General features: G+C 43.2%; 1 protein-coding gene across 11 annotated transcripts in view; it reads left to right on the top strand.

Annotated features, from left to right (window-relative positions):
- The window catches only part of RBFOX1 (RNA binding fox-1 homolog 1), a 1983080-nt gene that overhangs the window by 1939885 nt on the left and 17743 nt on the right, over positions 1 to 25452 (top strand). For 5 of the 11 annotated variants that reach the window (XM_087973165.1, XM_087973166.1, XM_087973162.1 and 2 more), the window contains one exon: positions 21235 to 21287. The exons of the other annotated variants lie outside the window; for them this stretch is intronic. In XM_087973165.1, the coding sequence (XP_087829291.1) occupies positions 21235 to 21287 (53 nt within the window). The remainder of the gene's footprint in view (positions 1 to 21234; positions 21288 to 25452) is intronic. 11 annotated transcript variants of the gene reach the window in all.

Raw genomic sequence — 25452 nt, 5'->3', positions numbered from 1 at the left:
TCTTCCCACCAGTGAGGAATATGACTGGAGAACTTTTAGTGGTCTCCATCATTGTCCCTTTCTAGAGGGACTTAAGAAGAAGAGAGATCCTATCATTTTCTCTACAGCAGTGATCCCCAACCTTTTTTACGCCGCGGCCCGGTATCCCCAACCTTTTTTTATGGCGCAGCCCGGTACCGGCATTAGCTGGGCGCCGCCATCTTTTTTTGATGAAAAAGTGCTTCCAGTGAGCTTTCTACCCGGAAAAGCTCACCGGAAGCACTTTTTCATCAAAACAAGATGGCGGCGCCCAGCAAGCCAGCAGCCCGGTAGGACTTGTTCCACGGACCGGTACCGGTCCGCGGACCGGTGGTTGGGGACCCCTGCTCTACAGCATCCATAAATAAGCACAAATTGGAAATACACACCTTTGCAATCAATTCATTTTTAGGAAAGAGAATGACAAATGAATGCATGAGATGCTTTAGGCATCTACCCTGTGAAGGAATGACAGAACCTGGGGGTGGAGTTAAAAGAGGGATCAGCCTAGAATTTCTAGATAGCCACAAGCGAGCTAAGTCCCACCCCCTTGAATTCTGTTGACCTATTATCAAACTTCTATCAGATGCTAACTGTTAGTTGAGAAGATGTTGAGACTCTGGAAAGAGTGCAAAGAAGAGCAACAAAGATGATTAGAGATCTGGAGGCTAAAACATATGAAGAATGGTTGAAGGAATTGAGTTTGTCTAGTCAAGTGAAAACAAGGGTGGCATGATAGCAGTAGTCCAATATTTGAGGAGATGCCACAAAAAAGAGTTGGCCAGTCTACTTGCCAAAGCAGTAGATGGTAAGTCAAGAAACAATGGATGGAAACTAAACAAGGAGAGAATGAACATAGAAGAAAGGAGAAATTTCTTGACAGTTAGAACAATCAGTAGAATGGGTTGTATTCAGACGTTGTGGATAGATAGATGATAGATAGATGGATGACAGATAGATAGATAGATAGATAGATAGATAGATAGATAGATAGATAGATAGATAGATAGATAGATAGATAGATAGATAGATAGATAGATAGATAGATAGATATAGATATAGATATAGATAGATAGATAGATAGATAGATAGATAGATAGATAGATAGATAGATAGATAGATAGATAGATAGATAGATGGATGGATGGATAGATAGATAGATAGATAGATAGATAGATAGATAGATAGATAGATAGATAGATAGATAGATAGATAGATAGTGAATGGACAGACAGGCAGATCCCAATGTTGCACAGCTCTACTGATGGCTACTTGGCCAGAAAATCTTCAGGGAATGCCAAACCTGTAGATAAGATAAGAACGTGTTTTTTTGAAAAAAAAAAGTACCCCAGAAAAAGTCAATGGCAAACTAGAAAGAAGACAACTGCAAATCACTTCTGCATTTTTAATCAAGGAATAATTTAAAGTTGTCCTTGAAGCCACCAAGAGAGTCACATTTTGATTGTATCGCTTCTCTTACAAAGAACGGCCCTTTCTTTCAATAGCTATTTAATCCAGGTTGGATTAAAGCTAAATCATGCCATGAATGGAGTACAGGGTGCTTCATATTCATAGTTTGTCCTAGGTAAAAGTTTCACACTCCACCTTTTCACAGCCCACTGAGATATTTATATTTCCATACTGTCATCTAGGTATATATCAGCCAACGTGCTTTTGTCTTTTGAAGAAGTTGCCTTTCTCTTCTCAGTTTTAATGGTGCACTTCCTCATTAAAAAAAAAACATATTATTTTTACCTTACTATTTTGGCACTGAGCACCTGAATTCTGTACAACTCAGCTATTTGTTGGCAGGGAGGCTCAGAGGTTAGTCTTGAACAGAATTAACTTTCTACAAAATTACTTTTAGGATCAGAAAAAGAAACTTTAATTGTGTGCACTAACATAGCGCTTGCAGGCAGGCAGAAGCACGGATGTAATACTCTCCTTTGATGTATATTTTATCCCCGGTGTATGATTGTATCCTAGGAACACGTAGCTAGGAATCATCAGATGCTCTTGTACTTGCCGGTTTCAAACCAGAAGTTGTTACGAAAAGCCCAAATCGAGATTGCATGACTTTCCCTGTAAAAAACAGGCATTTATTTCAAAGCTTACACAAGAATATGCTACCAGGGGTCAACTTCTTTGCAGACAATTCTAGAATGTCTGTTCACACAGACCTTGGGAATATTTTTTTTTTAATGTATACCTAAAACTAAATATCAAGGAGAATGGTATGAACCATTATCCAATATTCCTGTTCTCCTGGTGAAGGAGATTTTACAAAAGGTTTTCTTAACATTTCATAGCAAACATATTTGACCATATCATCTGCTGTTTCTGTCAACTACATGTGCCTTTTGCCTTCTGCCTGGTGGGATTATTTTACATTTAGCAGAATTAAGTAATGATCTAGCATCATTGCCGGCAACTTGGAATGAAAAGGAGAGAGCTTGGCTGAAACATTGTCTGAATGAAGTTAGGTCTGCTTGGTTTTGAGAGGAGGAGGAGGAGGAGGAGGAGGAGGAAGACTGTGGGGTCCTTAGTACTCTCTGCATTTGATTGTTTTCTTGCAGACATTTCATTACCAAACTAGGTAACATCATCAGTGCTAGAAGGGAGAGAGGTTTGTGGAGAGGAGGAGGAGGAGGAGGAGGAGGAGGAGGAGGAAGAAGATTCCTAGTATGAAAGACCATAACTCAGTAGAAATCTCAGTCTTCATTACCAGAAAATTCTCATCTTCTGGAAAATAAGCAACTTGGTGCTGCTTATGAAAGTTGAACCATAGAGTACTTCCAATAATTTTTGATCACTGGCCACACTGATCATAGCTGATTTAGATCAAAATCCACAGCTAGGGTGAGTGCTACTTTTCCCATGGAAAGGTTTGCTCGCTGTATAAAGCCCATCTTTCCCCTAGTGATAACAGTGCTATCCCTGGACAAAATGTTTTCTCCAGCCCTAGAAACATATCTGGATGCTTCACTGGAAAGTTCTGTTCTTTTAATGCCTTCATTCTTACCTTCTTCTAAGTGGATGCACTGCTTGATAATGTAATTAAGGATCTCAGCATGTCCTACAAAGGTAGCAAAAAGGAAGGGTACAAGGGGTTTTCCACTCATTGGTGTGTTGTATGTGCAAAGCTTTGGAATAGAGATTCCATTTGGTGGCGGTTGGATGCGATTGCCTTTCACCAGATCAACATCTGGGTTCAAATAATTGGACCACATTAGGCACCTCATTTGGAAGAGATTTTGGAAAATTGAATCAATTTGGCATTTTTTGTTTTTTTTTCTTTAAAATTGATTCAGACTGGATTCAGTTGACTAGTTCCAAAACAAACAAACCCTATGAACTGGATTGGAGTCAATCTGTACACTTTACTAAATTTGGGGCTATCATCATTAATGAATGAATGGATGGATGGATGAAGGAACTCTTTATTGGCCAAGTGTGATTAGACATACAAGGAATTTGTCTTGGCATATGCTCTTGGTATTCATAAAAAGAAAAGATATATTTGTCAAGAATCATAAAGTACAACACTTAATATAATCATAGGGTACAAATAGGCAATCAAATCATACTAGGAAACAGTCAATATAAATCGTAAGGATACAAGCAGGGAATTATTTGTTTAGCAGAGTGATGGCGTTTAGGGAAAAACTGTTCCTATGTCTGCTTGTTCATACATACACACGCACACACTCATACATCCCACAGAAGACACTCAGATCCAGGCAGGTACTAGCCAGTTATCAGATATCATGGTGATAGACAAAGACCAGAAGACAGCAGTAGAAATAGATATAGTGGTGCCAAGTGACAGCAACATCAGGGAGAAGGAATATCAGAAGGTGAAGAAGGTCCAGGGCCAGAAGGAAGAACAAGAAAGAAAGAAAGAAAGAAAGAAAGAAAGAAAGAAAGAAAGAAAGAAAGAAAGAAAGAAAGAAAGAAAGAAAGAAAGAAAGAAAGAAAGAAAGAAAGACAAGACAAGACAAGACAAGACAAGACAAGACAAGACAAGACAAAATGGTTCTAGGGATGGTAGAAGCAGTTGTGATTCCTAAGTTCAGAGAGTATCTCCAAGAGATCCCAGGAACAAGATCAGAGCTCTCTGTCCAGAAAAGTACAGTGCTAAAATGTTGCCCAGAACCCACAAACTCCTCAGCTTCTTGTAGAGCAGGGGTCCCCAACCCCCTGGTCCATGTACAAGCACTGGACTGTGGCATGCCAGAAATCGGGCCACGCACACAAGTGAAGCCCCATCCATAGGATGCAGGCAGCACGCAAAACCTGTTCTGACCTAGGCCTCCCAAGATCATGAAGCAGACTTCTCATCCTGACAAAACCCCTTTTATTTAGGTTAAAGTGAATTCCTTTCCAGCAAAGTCCCGGCAAACAGCCTTTCATGAGATTTGACAACTTTATCAGGCTTGGAGAGTTGCCAGGCCGATATCTTCCAACTGCAGAAATTACTTGGTAAGAAGTCAGGAAGAGAACTTCTCCCTAATGAGTTGAACTAACTGTCTCCTGCAAACCCCACTCCCCTTTCACTCCTCTTTTATTCCCTATGGGAGGAGCCATGCACTCCCGAGTCGACCCTTGTTCCTTAGCTGTTCCCTTCTCCTGGCAGTTCTGTGCATGTGCACACTGGGAACAGGCTCCAGCTGTTCTTCTGCCCACTGATCTCTGACTCCAAAGGCAGCTGATAACTGTAGGATGGCCCTGGCCCCATCTCTGTCTCCGATGCAGAGCATTCATCAGAGCCTTCCCCAGACTCCAGGACTGGCCCGTGTTCTTCCCAAACCTCCTCACTGTCTGAGTCTGCCGTCAGCTCTGCTGGCCGCTGGCGGGCCACTACAAAACCACACCTCCTCTGGTCCGTGGGGAAAAAAAAACTCTCTGCAAGGAACCGGTCCCTGGTGCTCCAAGGTTTGGGGCTCACTGTTGTAGAGGACCCAAGACTGAGTAAGACACAGGCCTCCCATAAGAGTGAGAAGGGAATTTGTATGTATGTATGTCTGCATGCACAGATGGACTGTGTGTATAATGTCTGTCTTCTAACTACATAAAATATTGAAGAAGAAACAAAAGACTTCCAATCTCTGTAAACCATACAAAGCTGAACTTTCTAGCAATTTTGGCTCAATAAGTTAACTTTATATTGACAAATAACTGGAAGCTAGAAGGGGATGGAAATTTGCAGGGAAAAAAATAGTCTCTGTCCATTTTAGCTGAGAATCCCAGGAAGCTACATGTTTTATGGAGATTCTCAGTCATCCAGGTGACGATTGTCCCAAAGAGGCAACTGGACTTTCTGTTTTTTCTTTGAAGACGTTTCATTTTTCATCCAAGAAACTTCTTCAGCTCTGATTCAGCACAGATAAACGTTTAGGTGGCCTTAACGACTCGCTAAAAGAAAGCAAATGACCAACTGTCTGCAATAGTGGTACGATTCAAAAAAATTTACGCTTGATGGGCGTGGCAGGGGAAGGATACTGTAAAATCTTCATTCCCACCCCACTCCAGGGGGAAGGTTACTGCAAACTCCCATTCCATCCCCACCCCACTAACCTACTTATCAGCTCTGTTCTCCTGTGCAGCTCTGGGCAACCAAAGAAGACCCAGCCGATCAGCTGGGACTCAATGGGAGGCAGGGAATAGATGGGGTTGGCGGGGCCAGTCAGAGGTGGGATTGGCCGGTTCTCCGAACTACTCAAAATTTCCGCTACTGGTTCTCCAAAACTGGTCAGAACCAGCTGAAAACCACCTCTGGCCTGCAAGGAGTATAAATCCTTCCATTCCCCACCATCCAGTCAGAGCTGAAGAAGCTTCTTGGATGAGAAGTGAAACGACTTCAAAGAAAAACCAGAAAGTCCAGTAGCCTCCTGAAAATAACATCTATAAGCTAGGTAATAATAGAGAAGAAGTTGTAGTAATAAATTCACAGAAAATGTATGGCTTGCATTATCCTTATGGAGCTGTTTATTCAAAGATACACTGATTCCTCCATTGCCCATGGAATTGCTGACAATGGATACCTGATCCCCAAATGCTTAGATATTTAATGAAAAGTAAAGGGGGAAAAAAGCAAAGTAAACATTTTGTTCAGACACACCATTACATAGGTAGACACATAAGCATTCAGAAATTGAATAGTGTCCACCCCACCCCACCATAAAACAACAATTGTGCTATTTCAGCAGTGTTTCTGATATGCACTCAGTTGGTTTCTCAACATATTCAAACCGTTCCGAATACTCCTTGCCTTCTGTAACTTATCTAGGGCACACAGCCAACACCAACATTCATTTGAATGTCCCCACAACCTATAGACATGAGGTTGTGTCCTGGGATTGTCTTCAGACACTGCACTCATTTTGTTATGACTGTTCAGTCATGGGTTAGCATGAGACTATACATGCCAAGACATGCTGTATTCCCAAGATAAGATATACTGTAATACAGATATCAAAAGACTGAAGATGTTTCCTGGGCATGCAGGCTGAAATTTTTAAAAAGTGGCTGGCGGCATGGTCCATTCTCATCATTGTGCACCAGAAATTCATCCTTCTCTTATTGGCTGTGCAATAAATTATCCATCACACACACACACTTTTATTTCCCTGAGCCATTAACCACTTACATCTTCCTTTATTTAAAACTATACAATCCTGTTGTAAGGACCGGACTCTTTTTCTCTTCAAACCGATAAGAATGAACTTCTGAAAGCTAGGTACTTCAAAAGGAATTCTTTATTGAAAGGAAGTGATCCAGGTACGAGCCAAAGCAGGATCTAAGATGCCTCCAGGCATGCAGTATAGATAAAGGGAGTTAGAACCCCTCCCCTTATTCTGATGTGGATTTAGTCAAACAAAGAAACAACATGTTAATTCCCCTCCCCCACTTTCTGGGAACGTATTTTAGAAAAGTTTCCCAGGAAGTTTCTTTCAGAGCTGGAATTTTTATGGTCCCTTCTCCTCTTGCTATCTCTTCAAGAGGTGACAAGTTTCCAGGCCTCTGGCTCCAGTCCCCAGTTGTATATCATGTGCAAGTTATACAGAGTCAATACAAGAATTGGGATATTCAGGTTACATCAAAAAGGATTACTTGTACCAACTTTCTTCTTCCATTGAAGAATGGCAGATACATGGATCTGATACCTGTACTGTTTTGAGGTTAGTGTCATTTCCCTCCCCCACCCCCCCCGTTGGAATCTGAATGCGAGGAGGAAGATGAACAGCTGATAGGGAGCGGGAGAATGGCTCTGTTGGCAGTGGAGGAAACTGGGGAAGAGCAAAGTCCGGCTGGGCAGAGCAGGGAAGAGGTAGAACAAGGGAGAGGAGATTCAGAGGAAGACAAGCCCCACCCCTCTTCATCCTCGGGCATGCAGGGAAGAATGGAGAAGAGAGCAATGTGGGTTGCGTGGCTTATGAGGGAAGAAAGGGCTCTGATTCCCTTAACAAGGCACACCTGGGGAGGGAGTTTAAAGGAGAAGCAGTTGGGATGGACGTTTGTCGGGAACAAATGTTGAGCTTATTTTATGTTGGCTGCTATTATGTGAGTTCCTGGCATCCTCCAAACTGGTTTGATTTACTGCCATGTTACTTCACTTCTGGAACTCCTTATCTTGCCCTGCTGGATTTATTACCTTATCTTGTCTTGCTGAATTCATAGTTTAAAGTTTTCTGTTTATAATGTTTTGGACTGGAATATCTGTACTCAAAGACGGTTGCAGGTTCCTGGGAGAATTTTTCTCCAGATTGGAAGGTAACCAGGACATTGGGGGCAAAGTTGGAACTAAAAAAGAGACCCTTACTTATTCTGGCTGTGTTGCCTTTGTGCCAGGCTCTGGGTCATCACATTAGTTTGTATATCTATGTTAGTTGGTTGAGAATGCCAGCATCAAATCCTGTCTTGTACCTCCAAATGAGCCTTCTCAAAGAAGTTGATTGGTTTGGGAAAAATGATGACAAGAATTTGAGACTGACAAAGAGAAAGGCAGAGATTTGGACTAGAATACCTCAAAGGTCTCTCCCAACCCTATGATTCTATGGTCTCTACCTTGTTTGGAATAAATTGTTGGGTAGAAGAAGAAATAACTTAAGTTCAGAACTGGGAAAGGCAGTTTTAATAAGAGTAAACTGGAAGACACCTTTAAAAACTCCTGCTCCTGCCAATGGCTTCCCAGAAGAAGCAGGTAGAAGAAAGGTGATGTTCCTAAGATATTTTAAAGTATACAGGAAGTAATGGGTTGAAGCTTATTAAAGATAGATCCCACATAGATGTAAAAAGAAATTTTCTGACAGTGAGACCAATGGAATAGCTCACCTCCCAGAGCTGCGGTGCTCCATCACTGGAGGTTTCAAAGAAGAGATTGGAGAACAATTTGACTGGGATGGTATAAGTTATCCTGCGTGCAGCAGGGTTTTGGACTAGAAGACCTCCAAGGTCCCTCCCATTACCAATAGCAATAGCACTTAGACTTATATACTGCTTTACAGTGATTTACAGCCCTCTCTAAGTGGTTTACAGAGTCAGCCTCTTGCCCCCAACAATTTGGTCCTCATTTTACAGACCTTGGAAGGATGGAAGGCTGAGTCAACCTTGAGCCTGGTGAGATTTGACTGCCAAATTGCAGTCAGCCAGCAGTCAGCAGAAGTAGCCTGCAGTACTGCACTCTAACCACTGTGCCATTGCGGCTCCCATTCTTATGATTCTATGATCTCTAGCTTTTTGCTAGAGACCATAGGACTGACTCCATATAGGACTGACTTGGAGCAAACTCCATATAGGACTGACTTGGAGCAACTACAGTTCTTCTAAACTCCAGTTGTCAGTAACATCTCCCTTGAAGGCAGCCGGTCACTGAATTCTTGTCTTAATTAAAGGACAACTACAAAAGACCACCTCTGAAATCTCATCTATGTGTAATGTACCAAATAAAGTTGGACCAAGTCTTGCCCACTTCATTGGATAGCAAATACTATTTTTCTCCTACTTCTTCCATGTAGATTACATACCTCTTAGAAAGTGCTCTTCTTTGCACTTGAAAGGAAGATGGTCTATCTTATAGGGATGGTCTATCTTCTTGTATTTCTATTTTTATTAAGATTACCATGTAATATGGTGTGACCTGACTCGACCATTGCATGTCTTATGGATAATCTTTGAAAGAAAATTCAGAAAGATTCAGAGATTTAGGTTGTTGAATTGAATAAAATACAACAGTGGCTGTGAGAGGGACCTTGGAGTCCTAGTGGATGATCACTTGAATATGAGGAAGCAGTGTGCAGCCACTGCCAAAACAGCTAATACAATCCTGAGTTGTATAAACAGAGGCAATCAAGATCATGTGAAGTATTCCCAGTACTACCACATTATAAAACCCTGGTAAGACCATACCTGGAATACTGCAACCAATTTTAGTCATCACCACACTACAAAAGAGAATGTTGAGATTTTGGAAAAAGTTCAGAGGACTAAGAGGCCTGGAGACTAAACCATATGAAGAACGGCTGCAGGATTTGGATTTGGCTAGTCTAAAGAAAAGAAGAATCAGGGGTGACAGGATAGTTGTATTCCAGTATTTGGGGTGCTGTGCTGCCACAAAGAAGAGGAGGTCAAATTATTCTCCACAGCACCAGAGAGCAGGACATGGAACAATGGATGGAAACTAATCAACCTGGAATTAAGGAGAAACTTCCTAACAGTGAGGACAATTAACCAGTGGAACAGCTTGACTCCAGAAATTGTGGGCGCTTCATCATAGGAGGTTTTTAAGAAAAGACTAGACAGTCACTTATCTGAAATGGTATAGTATAGGTCCTCCTGCTTGAGCAGGGGGCTAGACTAGAAGACCTCCAAGATCTCTTCCAGATCATTCTATTCTACTCTAAAATAGAATAACCAAAGCCTGTTTTTCCAGTAAATTCCATAGTCATACTTCTATTTGTTTCCTTTAATTTATCTCCACCACTCTTTTAAAAGGTCCCAGTTGTAAATGAGGTGAAGACATGTTCCCCTTTGTGACTACTGACAAAAAAAAGACTTTCTCATTTCGAAAGGTACTTTGGCTGGCACAGTGGGAAATCTTTCCCTAACCCAATAGTAGAGAATCTTTTGCGTTAATTTAGCTCTTAGTTTATGAACGGTCTACAAATACAGGCAGTTATCCACTATAGTTTAAAACAGCAGGAATGCCACTTCTCAGCTGTGTGTAATTGTAGAAGGCAACGTAACTGTTTATGGAGAATCTCCTCCCTCTAGCAGGTTGCTTACACGAGCTGCTTCTCTGCTAAATTGAATAACAACCTATTCAGAGTCAGCCATCAGATTCCCCCAGAGGTGCTTTCTTCTAAAGGCAACTGGATTTTCTCTGGGTTTTTTTTTTCCTTGAAGGAGCCTCAATTCTCATCCAAGAAGCTTCTTCATTTCTAACTGAATCGGAACTGAAGGAGGTTCTTGGAGGGGAAGCAAAACGTCTTCAAGGAAAAACAGAGAAAGGCCAAGTTGCCTTTTGAAAAAGCCACCTTTGGGGCAACCATGACCTGGATGACTGAGAATCTCCTTAGACCTCCTTAGACCTTCGGAAGCTTCACATGATTGTTCATGTTCACTTTTGCATCTTCAACATAGAGATTTAAATAACAGGGGACTGTTCAACGTGAGGAATTCTGTCACTGCTTTCTGCTTAGTAAGGTCTGGGTTGTTGAAAATTGTTTCCTATGACTGTTCCCCTACTCCAGTGAGTGCCCAAACTAGAATGTGTGTGCATGTGCGTGCATGTGCGTGTGCTGGAGCACCAGAAGCCCAAAGACCAGCTGGTCAGTGTGCACATGCCTTTTTTTCAGGCTGTTTTTGTGCCATTTTCAGGATGTTTTTCAGGCCAAAACAGTCTTAAAAATGGCCCTGAAAATGGACTAAAACAGCCTGAAAACAGTTCCAATAATGGCCTGAAAATGGCCCCCAAACAGCCTGAAAACGGCCTGAAAACAGCCCCAAAATGGCCCCAAATGACTTGTTTTTTAGCCATTTTTCGAGTTGTTTTCCAGCACTCTAGCCCACAAAAACCAGCCGGTGCCAGAAACCAGAACAGCAGCTGGCGACGGCACACATGCCCACAGAGAGGGCTCTGCATGCAACCTCTAGCATGCCTGCCATAGGTTTACCATCACGACCCTACCCTACTTAATTCTGGTCAGCATTTTCAAGCATCATTTTGAAGGACTGTGAGCATCTGTGGTCCTTCAGATGCTGCTAAGTTGCAGTGGTGAACAATGCTGGAAATCGTCCAGCAACTTCAAGAGGGCTACAATTTCCATTATTTCCACCTTTGATTTTTCAAAAACCTAGAGTGAAATTTATTTTTCTAACCATTGTTTCAAAGAAACCAAAGTACAAAGCCAATGGCAGTCTTCCTAGAGTGGTATATTTTCTCTGTGAAGCACACATATCATGACTTGCTAGAAGCTACTGCCCTCACTGCTTTCCTCTTCAGCTAATCCAGAAGAAGTAGAACTGACCGGTTTAATTCATCTGATATGGAACAAAACTGAAATAAGCAGTTACAACCTCCTCATAACATCAACAGCTTCCATGCTGCTGTACATATAAACCTACAAGGCCCTTTTTTTATGGCAAATCTCATTGTGTGACAAGGAAGGTCTTAATGCTTTGAAATAATTCTGTTTTCTAGTATATTTACAAGCTGAATTGAATATACAAAGCAGAAATGTGCAACGTGATATCAACGTGATATCATATAGAGTCCCTTTCTGCAGAGCCTTGAGTGCAAGATCTAAAATATTTTCAGAAGTTGCCATCCAACTATAATTGCGAGTACTGCTGAAAAGTAGTAAAACCATTAACTGCATGCAATTAATTATTTCCATAGCATAGAAATGTAACTTTGCATTAAATCAGATTTAGTTGAAGACTGATCATACTCAGACCCCAATACATGCATATTTGATCATGTATAACGGCAGAATCCTCCTATGAGTAAACCCCCACCCCCCACCAAAGGCCAACAGCTTTTCTGATGTTGAAGATAAATTTGAATATTTAAATGAAAAATCATTTTTATGGTTGGTTCTTTGTCCATCTGCATAGAGGTGACTGTGAAGTTGTATTTGGATAACTGACCAACTCAACAGTGGTGGGCTTCAAATAATTTAACAACCGGTTCTCTGCCCAGTTGCTGGGTGGGTGTGACTATGGTGGCCATTACCTAGTAGGTCTCCTGCACCGTTCTGGGAGCAAAAACAGGCTGTGGAAGGCCGTTTTCCACCTCCCTGGCCTCCGGAGGCTCTCTGAAAGGCAAAAATAGGTCTGTTTCCACCCTCCTCAGGCCTCTGGGAGGCTCACTTTCCACCTCCCCAGACTCCACGCACCCCCTGCATTTACCTGGGATCCAAAATGGGATGTGTGGGGACTCCTGGGAGGGAGAGCAGCTCCAGGTCATTGGAACTACCAGTTCGCCAAACCTGACATAAAATTAACATCCAGTTCACCCGAACCAGAGTGAACCGGCTGAAGCACACCTCTGCAACTCAAAGAGTACAGATTTGAGAGATGTCTTTGAATTTCTTCCAGATTGCTAACTACCACACAATGAGATGTTCACTATTTGTTAATGCACAACTCACATAGTATGGAATAGTTGTCTGTGCATGAATAATTCACAGTGTCTGTAACATATGGCCAGCTATAACCCATTTCAGATTAGCTATTTCCCAATTCTCTTTTTCTTCCAACTTTATCAGCCCAAACAAAATCCCAGGGAATTTTGGAAGCCTGGATTAGTGTTCTCACTTATGTTAATTTGCTAGTAATCAAATCCTAGCTAAGATCTTATGTGTTGACTGGAATCAGAAAACACATTGATGTATCTTAAGATATTCCAACTACATAGGATAAAATGGATTTTTTTTAATGAGAGTAAGAGGAGAAGTATATACAAAAAGCCCGGTTTGATACCCGTTTCAGCTGGTTAAGCTGAGAAACTGGGACAGAGCCAATTATGAGAAATGTTTGATTGCTTTTCAAAAACCCTCTGATTTGAAAATCCCCCCTTTGCAGTTTGCTCACCTATTGCACTTGGAAAATTCACTGAAATTGGACTCCAACGTATTTCGTTGTTTTTCTCCATTCAATCGTGTCCGATTCTCAGAGGCTGCCAGGGCAAGTCCCTGCAGTTCTCTTGGCACGATTTTTCAGAAGTGGTTTGCCATTGTCTCCTTTCTAGGGCTGAGAGAAAGTGACTGGACCAAGGTCACCCAACTGGCTTTGTGCCTAAAGTGAGACTAGAACTCACAGTTTCCCAGTTTTTAACCTAATGCCTTAGCCACCCCACCAAACTGTCCTTCTGAACTTACATCTACTGCAGTTGTGATAATTATCATTGAGTAAGTTCATTTATAGCACCTTGAGGTCCAAACCTCAAACTATACAGATTTTCTACATTGTATTTGTCTGGGTAAGGAATACTCGCTGAAGCTGGACTCTAGCTTACAACCTTTTTTTTCTTTTCTTGTGTCCATTCATGTCTGATTCTCAGAGACTACCTGGACAATTCCCTGCAGTTCTCTTGGCAAGATGTTCTTTAGAACTGATTTGCCATTGTCTTTTTTCTAGCACTGAGAGAAGTGACTGGCCCAGGGCAACCAGCTGGCTTTGTGCCCAACGTGAGACTAGAACTCGCTGTTTCCCAGCTTCTAACCTGATGCCTTAGCCACCACACCAAGCTGTCTTTCTTAACTTATATCTAGCACAATTGTAATCATTATCATTGAGTGAGTTCTCCCGTAACGCCTTGAGGGCCACTCCTCAAACAGTGCAGGTTTTCTACATATTATTTGTCCGGGTTCCTTTATCTCAAATTAACCTGGGGCAAGTAATGACTTTTGGCTGCCAAAATAGGAAATGGCCCCTCTCCCCTTCCCCTGTTCTGCCTGCACTGAAGAGCTTTTTGGAGAAGTGGGCTTCCTGGGAGTCCCCACCAGTAAGAATGCTAGCCAACCAGTGGTGGGATTCAAATTTTTTTTGCTACCGGTTCTATGGGTGTGGCTTGGTGGGTGTGGCAGGGGAAGGTTACTGCAAAATCCCATTCCCTCCCACCTCACTAACCTGCTTTCCAGCTCTGTTCTCCTGTGCAGGGCAACCAAAGAAGACCCAGCCAACCAGCTGGGACTCAGAAGGCAGAGAATAGATGGGAGTGGGGCCAGTCAGAGGTGGTGTTTGTCGGTTCTCCAAACTACTCAAAATTTCTGCTACTGGTTCTCCAGAACTTATCAGAACCTGCTGAATACCACCTAGGTAGCCAACATTAAATAAATATGCTGCCGGGGAATTCAAGTACATGCATTTGCAACCTCCACAAAGGGCTAAAGCACGCAGAGCCAGTCTCTGTATGAAGACCTCTAGTGACAGAGAACTCATCGCTTCATATGATGGTCTGTTCTGCTACTTGTATCTGTTATTCTCAGTGTTCGATAGTTTGTTCTGTCTTGTTCACCCTTTGGAGGGTTTAACAAGCTGAAACCCTTTGATTTATGTTAAGGGTGGATATATTGTCATCCCTAAAACTAGTTCTTCACCTACCAAATTATTTAACATCACTGGAACCATTTTAGTGGGATGATCTATTGCCTCTTCTCTCTCTGGGCATAATGAGAATATATCTGCTGAGTATAACTCCGCATTGGTGACAGGAAGGGCATCTGGCCCATACTCACTCAACTCCATTCAATTGCCCAGACTCCAACAAGCAAGGGATTATGGGGTTATTAAAAGATGATGATATATTGCAGGGGTGTCCAACCTTGGCAACTTTAAGACTTGTGGACTTCAACTCCCAGAATTCCTCAGCCAGCCAGTTGAAGTCCACAAGTCTTAAAGTTGCCAAGGTTGGACACCCCTGATATATTGCCTCTTTGTGGTAGAGAAACATATCCGCTCTTGTGTGTGATGTTTAAATCAAACCTACCTGCTGACCACCATGCTTGGTAACTTTTTTAAGGCCTTACAGAAAGCTGCCATTAATTTCCTGGAATGTGTGTTGCCAGCTTATTTTTTTTTCAGATGCTCTAATTACTTTGTATGGAATTGATGGGCAAACCTTTGGTGTCAGCCAACATTTGAGAAGAGAATCTTAGGAGCGGTGGGAAGGATCACGTCAAATAAATGGGAGAGTTACATATTTTCCTGTTGAGGGACATGAATATTTATTATTTATTTATTTAACTTATATTGCCGCCTATTCGCCCATGGCGACTCAAAGTGGCTTACACAATGTAAAATCATATTTAAAACAAAAAATAAAAATAAAAACAATAAGAACTAACAAAAAGAATCAAATAAATTAGTAAAGTACAATAGAACAAAATTTGGGAAAATAAAAAACAAAACAAAAACAAAAACTAACTTCCACCCCACCCACCCCGATGACAGTGGGTCACACTAGCCACCTGATGGGTTCCATCCCTCTCTGGGTTCCCCAGGCCCGCTGGCAAAACCAGGTCTTCAGTGCCTTTCGGAATAGTATTAACGAGGGGGCCATTCTAATCTCTGGGGGAATGATATTCCAGAGAGATGGAGCCACCACAGAGAAGGCCCTTCTTCTAGGTCCCACTAGGTGTATCTCCCTCAGGGGTGGGACCCAGAGCATTCCCTGCCTCCTTGCTCTAATGGGTCGGGTGGATGTCACTGGCAAGAGATGTTTCCTCAGATAACCTGGACCCAAGCCATGAAGGGCTTTAAAGGTGACAGCCAGCACCTTGAATTGCACCTGGAAGCAAATTGGCAGCCAATGCAGCTCCTGTAGGAGAGGTGATACATGTGCACACCAGGGTCTGCATAAAACCATGCGGGCCGCTGCATTTTGTACCAACTGGAGCTTCCAGATGCTCTTCAAAGGAAGCCCCATGTAGAGCGCGTTGCAATAATCAAGACGGGAAGTGACCAGGGCATGAGTGACTGTGGAGTAGGGACCACTGATCCAGGAAAGGGCTTAACTGGTGCACAACCCCCAGTTAAAGGCCCTCCTGGCCATGACCACCACCTGCTCTTCGAACAGGAGTCGTAAGTCCAGGAGAACCCCCAGATTACACACAGGGTCTGCTTGAGGTAGTGCCACCCCATCCAAGACTAAAGGTGGTAATTCTCCCTGAACCAACAAACCCCAGACCCAGAGCCACTCGGTCTTGCATGGGTTTAGTTTCAAACTGTTGCTCCCCATCCAGCCCCTAACAGCCTCCAGGCATTGCGAGAGGGAGGACTCAGCAACACTTAACTCACCATGGGCCGAGACATACAGCTGGGTATCATCAGCATATTGGTGATATCTCAGTCCATGGTGACGGATGATCTCACCCAGTGGTTTCATATGAATGTTGAACAGGAGCGGAGAGAGTACCGAGCCCTGTGGAACCCTGTAAAGCAGTTGGATCTCTCCCCTCTTATCAACACTGACTGAGAGCAGCCACAGAAGGAGGAAGTGAACCAAGACAGCACAAGGCCTCCCACTCCCATCCCCTGAAGCCGTCCCAGGAGAATCCCATGGTCAATGGAATCAAAAGCTGCCGAGAGGTCAAGTAGAGCAAGGATGGATGCACTACCCCCCTCCCGCACCCACCAGAGATCATCCAAAAGTGCAACCAATGTTGTTTCTGTCCCAAATCCAGGCCTGAATCCTGACTGGTAGGGGTTGAGATAATCAGTTTCATCCAGAAACCTCTGGACTGCTGCGCAACCACCTTCTCAACCACCTTCCCCAAAAAGGGAAGATTGGAGACAGGTCGGAAATTATCCAACCGGGTGGAGTCCAGTGATGGCTTCTTAAGAAGAGGGGAGACCACAGCCTCCTTAAAGTGCTGGGTCACCGACCCTCCTGTAGAGAAGCATTAATCAGCACCACCCGCCTGTCACCTGCTGGGAAGCTTTCACAAGACAGAAGGGACATGGGTTTAAAATACAGGTACTCGCACACATATTCCCTCAGGAGCAACAGGGTCAAACCATTCCCAGATAACAGGGCAAGAACCTGCCTCAGAAGCTTCCACCAGATCAGCAACCATGCCAGCATCTAACTGGGAACAAAGCTGAGTGATTTTGTCTTCCAGAAAATCCGCAAATTCCTCAGCGCGCCCCTTCAGGTGGACCTCAATCTCTTCCTTCCCTAAGAGGAGATGGCTCACCTTAAAGAGGGTCTCTGGGCGATTATCTGCAGGTGCAATTAGTGTGGAGAAGTATTTACACTTCACCTCACGAATTGCCACAAGGTAGGCCTTAGTAGCAGCTCTTACCCATGTTCGATCTAGTTCATCTCCTGTCTTCCGCCAGCGGCGCTCTAGACGTCTCCTCATGCATTTCATCCCTCTCAGTTCCTCTGTATACCATGGGGCACAGAGAGGTCTATGGGTGAGAAGTGGTCACAAGGGTGAAATCCTATCCAGAGCCTCAGTCACCTTCCTATTCCAAACAGTGACTAAGAGTTCGGCTGGACTGCATAATAGATCTGTAGTTATAAACCCCCAGCTCCTTCTGGAACTTATCTGGGTGCATTAGTTGATGGGGGCGGACCAATCTAATAGGTCCTGCCTCCCTGTGGGAGGATGAAGCTTTTGAGAAACTCATTGTCACCAGACTGTGATCTGACCATGACAAGTGGACCAAGGAGAGGTCTACCAATTCCAGGTCACATAGACACTGCTCCAACAAGAACACCAAATCAGGAATGTGACCACTATTACTAGTCGGGCTCTGGGTAATCTGGGACAGGCCCATGGAAGCCATGGTTTCTATAAAATCCCAGGCTACCTCTAACCCCAACCCCAGAAAAGGCAGGTTGAAACCCCCAGAACTATAAGCCTGGTGTCAGATCCGTGTATCTGTCATTTCTTCAGTGGAAGAAGAAAAGGGTGGGGGGGAGGCTGATAAAGAAATCCTTTCTTGATGTAACCTGAATATATTTAACCTTATATCGAATTTGTATAACCCACACATGATACAATGGAGGGAGAAAAGCCAGATGGCCAGAATCTATCACCTCCAAGAGGCACAGCCAGGAGATGAGAAGATCATAAAAATTCCACAGTGAGAAGTATCCGGGGAATCTCTGGAAAAAGTTCGTTCTAAAAAAGAGGGTGGGGGGAAATTAAGTATGTCCTGGGAAACTGTGAAAAAGATCGTTCCTACAGAAGGGGTGGAAGGGGAATTAACATATTGGCTTTTGTTTCTCTAAACACACATCGAGATAAGGGGAGGGGTTCTAAATTCCCTTATGTATTCCTGTATGCCTGAGGGACCTCAGACGCTGCTTTGAACTCCTACATAAATTGTCTCATCTCAATCAAGGATTCCTTTTGATACATTTGGTTCTCAGAAGTTCATTCTTACTTATTGAATGGGAAAAAGTTCTGTAGCCTGACACCTGGGGAATTCCACTGCCAGTCCTGCGGTGAGGTCCAGGAGCCCAGGTAGGGAAGCTGCCCCGCAGCAGGGAGGCTGGTATAGCAGCAGCAATCCCACCTGATCCCTTGAGCCCAATCTAAGAAAAAGGGTCTCACAGCTGGGACTTGTTGAACAGTGCCTCTGGAGGCTACTAGAGATTCTCTGATGACAACAGCCACACCTCCTCCCTGGCCCTGAGGTCTAGACTAGTGCCATGCTCGATAACCCACTGGGCACATTTCTGCAAGAGGAACGCCTCCCTCTGGGCTCAGCCAAGTTTCAGTTATACAAGCCAGATCAGCCTTCTCTTGGAGGATCAAATCAGCAATAAGGCTAGCCCTATTGAAAGCTGATCTCACATTTAAAAGCAGAAGTCTAAGACCAGGGCCACCACAAATCTGCTGACCAGGAAAATGAGGTGAGTGCAATGGGGCAGAACATGAGATTGGTACTAAACACTGAGGTCGTGTTCCCCGTGCCTGCCCTCTCCCTTGTCTCCCATTGAGGGATATGCATATAGTGTTTCAAGAGGGTTTATACCAAGTGGCTGACACCAAACATTTACCTACCAATTCCATAGAAAGTAATTAGAGCATCTGAGAAAGAATATGCTGGCTGTCAACTCTGAAGCTGACCTGGCTGAAGCCATTTTTTCCTGCCTCATAGTTGCCATGAACTTTGAAAGGGGGAAGGGAGAGGGGAAGCAGATAGACCAGCTACCAGTCAAAATAAAAAGTTTTCTTGTGGGAACCAAGGTCATCCCAATTGATGGCAGAGGAATGACCAAGCAGCTTCCCAGCTACCTTCATTGGACAATGAGATCGGTGACACCTGGGGAGGGAATATTTGCTTTTTTAATTGGGGGAAAAACCACAGGAACCTTCAGAGTTGGTTTTCACTAGCTGTGCCAATATGATGTGTCCAATAAACATGTTCTTTGAGGAATCTACCTGCCTCAGAGTTCTGGTTTTGGTGGATGTGTTAACTCGGAACCCTGACACTGGCAACATGCATTCCAGGAAATTAATGGCAGTTTTCTGTGAGACCTTAAAAAAGTTACCAGGTGTGATTAGCAGATAGGGATCGAGCTCATGCATTGGTTATATTAATTGTCATTGATAGACCTGTTTTTACCATGACTGCTGTTTATATGTGTTTGTATATGTATGTTTTCTTTCTTTTTCAACTTTTAACATGGTTAGCCACGCAGAATTATTAATCAGGGATGGGTAGCCATATAAGTCGAATGAATGAGTCGATGAATAACTTAATGAATTGAATTGAATACTTTATTTGGCCAAGTGTGATTAGACACAGAAGGAATTTGTCTCCAGTAGAGAATGAATGAATGAATCAATCAATCAATCAATGAGTCAAAAATTTAATATCAGTCAATGAATCAATAAACCAGTAGTAGAAATCAAGTCATACGTACTCACTCAGCGAAATCTGGCAGGAAGCATTGTCCTGGTCTTCCTTTCCTAGTCCAAGATAAATTGCAAAATTTCAGTCTTCTTATCTCACAAACAAGATGTCCGCATGAATATCTCAAAGATGATGTCAGCACGATGCACAAAATCTTAACCCAGAGTGTACAACCCGAAACCTCCCATTTGTTTTTCATAAAACTGGGAGCAAATGACTTGGGTGGGTGGATGTATGGGAACGAGGGCTCCTGTTTTAACTCGTCTCGTTGTCTACGTTGCTTTGGAAGATCTTGGTGGCAGCCCCGGGCCAAGCACCCAGCTTGTGTGTTTGCCTGCCCTGGAGATTGCTTGGACAGAGCACGAGAACAGCTTGTGTGTTGGCAAGGGTTTGGGACCAAGGCCGTGTGTCCTCCATCACCTCAGCCCTACCCCTCCCACTGCTCATACCTGCCGTACATTTCAGTGGTGCTTGCTGGGGTTTCTAGGCTGTTGTGCATGGTGCGCCTTTCACTGAAGACATTTCACTACCGCCAAACTTCCACTGGAATGATTGCATGAGGAAATGACGAGGCATGATGGTCCAGGATCGGAGATACAGTCGCATAATCAATGGTTAATGATTATTCATCCTCATAATTCCCCCTTCCCTTACTCTTTTATTCTTTTTCTTTTCTTTTTTAAAGACAGTTTAAGTATTCTGAGGGAAATTTCTCCCCACACTGCCTCCTTGGCAGCCCTTGTTTAAAAGGCAGAACCAATGAATTTGGCAAGGGATGATTTAATATCAATATCCGTTCTGCAGCTTCGCAATAATGGTATTATGAGGATATGTGGTGCCATGTATGCTTTGCAAAAAAAAATTATCAACAAAACACATTTGTGTCTGTTTAAGAAATACTAAAGACCCCAAGATTTTCTTTCAGTGTTTTATTCCCACCACTTTTTTTTGGTCCAATAAATGTTGTTAAATTGCTCTTGCTCAGTTCCTTTTAAAATTAGCACAGCTTGCCTTCATTTGGTTGATACAAATGTTCCTTTGTTTACAAAAAAAGAGAACATCTGAATTATTATAATTTAGCATAAGATCTTTGGTTTCTTTAAACTGGGAGTTCTCAGGCTACAGTTGTGCATATATTCCAGAGTCACCCTTATGTCTATCTTAGCAATTTAGATATTCTTGAATTAATGAGCTCTGCCAATGAGCTCCTCTCCACCTTCATTAAAAGGAAAATGCCTCCATCCCTTTTAACCCTTCTGTAAACATAAAGTCAATTGGCAGCAAACCCATTTCCCAGTCAGCAAGCAGTATTGTGAATCTTATCTTCTCTTGCAGAAATCAATTCGTCTTCGTTGCAACCGATGAAATTTCTTGTAACACCTCGGCAGGTAACAATCATTGATACTTCTTGATGCATCCATCTGAGTCTCAATATCCTTTTACACATGCTGCAGTTAGTCACTAGAGAAAAAGCTAGTAAAACCCCAGAGATAAATCTTTGGAATAGTTTCATTCGGGTAAAACTCCAAGCCTCTGGGCTTTGGGACTGAAAATACATTAGCGTGTTTTGCTGACGTTGATTTTTCTCAATTACATAAAGGGAGGAAAGGAGCCATTTATTCTGAAGTTTCATGGAAAAGAAATACCGGTAATAATCTAGTCAGCAATGAGGAAGGATGGGGAAGGAAGAGAGACAGGAAATTGACTGCAAAAAAAGTTGATTGTCAAATTAAAAATGTACCAGTTATATTGAACATGATTACATCTCACGAATGAAGGCAAATATACAGGTGAAACTTGAAAAATTAGAATATCGTGCAAAAGTTCATTTATTTCAGTAATGCAACTTAAAAGGTGAAACTAATATATGAGATAGACTCATTACATGCAAAGCAAGATAGTTCAAGCCGTGATTTGTCATAATTGAGATGATTATGGCTTACAGCTCATGAAAACCCCAAATCCACAATCTCAGAAAATTAGAATATTGTGAAAAGGTTCAATATTCTAGGCTCAAAGTGTCCCACTCTAATCAGCTAATTAAGCCATAACACCTGCAAAGGGTTCCTGAGCCTTTAAATGGTCTCTCAGTCTAGTCCAGTAGGAATCACAATCATGGGAAAGACTGCTGACCTGACAGTTGTGCAGAAAACCGTCAGTGACACCCTCCATAAGGAGGGAAAGCCTCAAAAGGTAATTGCAAATGAAGTTGGATGTTCCCAAAGTGCTGTATCAAAGCACATTAATAGAAAGTTACGTGGAAGGGAAAAGTGTGGAAGAAAAAGGTGCACAAGTAGCAGGGATGACCACAGCCTGGGAGAGGGTTGTCAGGAAAAAGCCATTCAAAAGTGTTGGGGACTTTCACAAGGAGTGGACAGAGGCTGCCGTCAGTGCATCAAGAGCCACCACACACAGACGGATCCTGGACATGGGCTTCAAATGTCTTATTCCTCTTGTCAAGCCACTCCTGAATAACAAACAACAAACAAGCATCTTACCTGGGCTAAAGAAAAGCAGAACTGGTCTGTTGCTCAGTGGTCCAAAGTCCTCTTTTCTGATGAGAGCAACTTTTGCATCTCATTTGGAAACCAAGGACCCAGAGTCTGGAGGAAGAATGGAGAGGCACACAGTGCAAGATGCTTGAAGTCCAGTGTGAAGTTTCCACACTCTGTGTTGATTTGGGGAGCCACGTCATCTGCTGGTGTTGGTCCACTGTGCTTCATTAAGTCCAGGGTCAATGCAGCCATCAACCAGGAGATTTTGGAGCACTTCATGCTTCCCTCTGCAGACGAGCTTTATGGGGATGCTGACTTCATTTTCCAGCAGGTCTTGGCACCTGCCCACACTGACAAAAGCACCAAAACCTGGTTCAATGACCATGGGATTATTGTGCTTGATTGGCCAGCAAACTCGCCTGACCTGAACCCCATAGAGAATCTATGGGGCATTGCCAAGAGAAAGATGAGAGACATGAGACCGAATAATGCAGAAGAGCTGAAGGTCGCCATTGAAGCATCCTGGTCTTCCATACACCAACACCTCAGCAGTGCCACAGGCTGATAGCTTCCATGCCATGCTGCATTGAGGCTGTAATTGCTGCAAAAGGGGCCCAAACCAAGTACTGAGTACATATGCATGCTTATACTTTTCAGAGGTCCGATATTGTTCTATGTACAATCCTTGTTTTATTGATTGCATGTAATATTCTAATTTTCTGAGATTGTGGATTTGGGGTTTTCATGAGCTGTAAGCCATAATCATCACAATTATGACAAATCACGGCTTGAACTATCTTGCTGCCAGGCAAACCATGGGACATGTGCCTTTGTGCAACTATTGCAATGCCAGTCCTAACTTTGTGTCATAACTTCCCGTTGCAAATTTGGTCATTCTGCAGTCACTGCAATTTGAACCAGACACAAACTTAGAATAGTTATCCCTAATACATCCAGCCCCTAATGCAAGTCCTACCAATTTTTTTTTTCAAAAATGTATGAAGACTTCCACTCATGCAATTCTGGCAGCCACCATGTTTCTGTTAAATTTGTGCTAAAAACTGGCCTCTAAGAGTCTTCAAATTCTCTTTCTCTGAAAAATAATAATAACCCATTTCCTATCTGCAGACTATTAGTGGAGAGCCCTATAAAAGACAGGTATTTACACTCATTCCCTGAGTGCCTTGTGCCTCAATAAGTACAACGATGTATTTCACACAAATTGCCTTCTTTTTCTTTAAAGTAAAAAACAATGTCTCCTCCATTTCACTGAAGAATAACAGAGTTGAAAGGGACCTTGGAAGTCTGGTAGTCCAACCCCAATATTTCTCTGGATTAAGGCATAGTCCAGGGATGTCAAACTCAATGCCTGGGGTGCTTAGATATGGCCCATGAGGCTGCCGTGGAAACAGTGAAGGACCGGCCCGCGGTGCCTCTGCCAGATAAAATGGAGCTCAGGAGATGCCCACAGGTACCCCCAACATGAATGATGTTGAGCTGGTCGTGGCCCCCTGTCCCACAAGGTCAAACACAATCCTGATGTGGCCCTCAATGAATAGTCCAAAACTCTGTAGAAATCATAAGCACCAGTTTTCTCAGTGTTGATTGGAGAAACCACCACAAATGATGGAGGACTCCTATGGCAGCTGTGTTCCTGAATGTCCTTTCCACCAGCAGTAACACAGATATTTGGGGGAAAGACCAAGGGTTGGTTACATATTTCTTACTGAACCTGTACAAGGTATAACAGTTCAATGTTCAGATGTACATGTGTACATTAGAATGGGGGTGGAGACCCTTTATCTTGCACATGTTGTTGAGTTCCACCTTCTTTCAGGTTCAACCAGGGTTTGTAGTTGATGAAATTCACTACCAGTGGGTGGGCCTCTGGTTCATCATCCTGCAAAGCAAAAGAGAAGACATTAGAATAAACTAAACCCCTGCCCCTTTTCCCCATAAATTTCCTTCGGGGGAAACAGTTCAGTCATTGACTTTTGCACGCCATCCAAACTGTAGAAATTATAACAATTAAGATGGACAAGGTGATGTTACTGAGTTGGGTGGTATGTTATGAAGCCTGATGTTCAGGTGCAGAAAATAACAACAACAATAAACAAGAATAAGAATAAGAATAATATAAAAATGGCCTGAGTTCTTGGCTAAAATCAAACTTAAGTGAAAAAGTTTAATGTGGCTACTGAAATTTTCCTAGCTCTGTCTCCAGAGAGCTAAAGCAGCAGAATCAGAGGTAGTATTCTACTGGTTCAGTCCGGTTTGGCCGAACTGGTAGCTCAGAGGATCATCTGCGAGTGAACTGGTTCGCTTCGATGACCAGTGGCTGGGCCCGCTCTATTCTGACCTTTATTTCCTGCTTTTCAAGCTCAGCTGCTTTGCGTGGCACAGCGGATTGCCGCGTGTGAGCTGTTGAACACACAAGGAGAGTGCAGGATTGCGGGAGAAGGTTAGTAGCAAACCCTCTGCATGCGTGCAAAGCGTGCACTCACCAAACCAGTTGTTACACTGGTGGAATCGCACCCCTGAACAGAATTTGTTACTTCCCTGCCTACTGGTGAGAGAGGGTTGGTGTGCTTGACCATTACAAAGAGGACCGCAGCAGCAATTCCATGTTCTAATTCCTAGTCCCAAATTAAGCCAATATTAAGATAGTGAGAACAGTCCATCAGTGGAACAGCTTCTCTCCAGAAGTTGTGGGTGCTTCATCATTGTAGGCCTTTAAGAAGAGAATGGACAACCGTTTGTCTCAAATAGTATAGGGTCTACTGCTTGAGCAGGGGAGTGGACTAGAATAGGGGTCCCCAATCCATGGGCTGCAGCCCACTACTGGGTCATGGCCTATTCGTAATGAGGCCATGTTAACGGTGGGCCGGCACACACATATGTGCATGCAGCGCAACCTGCACAAGCGTCAGGCCAGTATGCGTGCACATGCATGTGCAGCTCAACTTTCGCAAGTTGAACTGCATATACATGCATGAGAGTGCTGACGTGCCATCCGCATGGCCCAGTTCCTCTCCCCCCCCCCTCCCGCCAGGCCACC

Source organism: Notechis scutatus, chromosome 12, assembly GCF_049901735.1.
Source record: "Notechis scutatus isolate UNSWTSFEM ecotype Mainland chromosome 12, rNotScu1.2, whole genome shotgun sequence".
In the NCBI taxonomy this organism is placed as follows: Eukaryota; Metazoa; Chordata; class Lepidosauria; order Squamata; family Elapidae; genus Notechis; species Notechis scutatus.
Note: the sequence above shows the minus strand (reverse complement) of the source record. Positions and strands in the feature narration are given on the sequence as shown.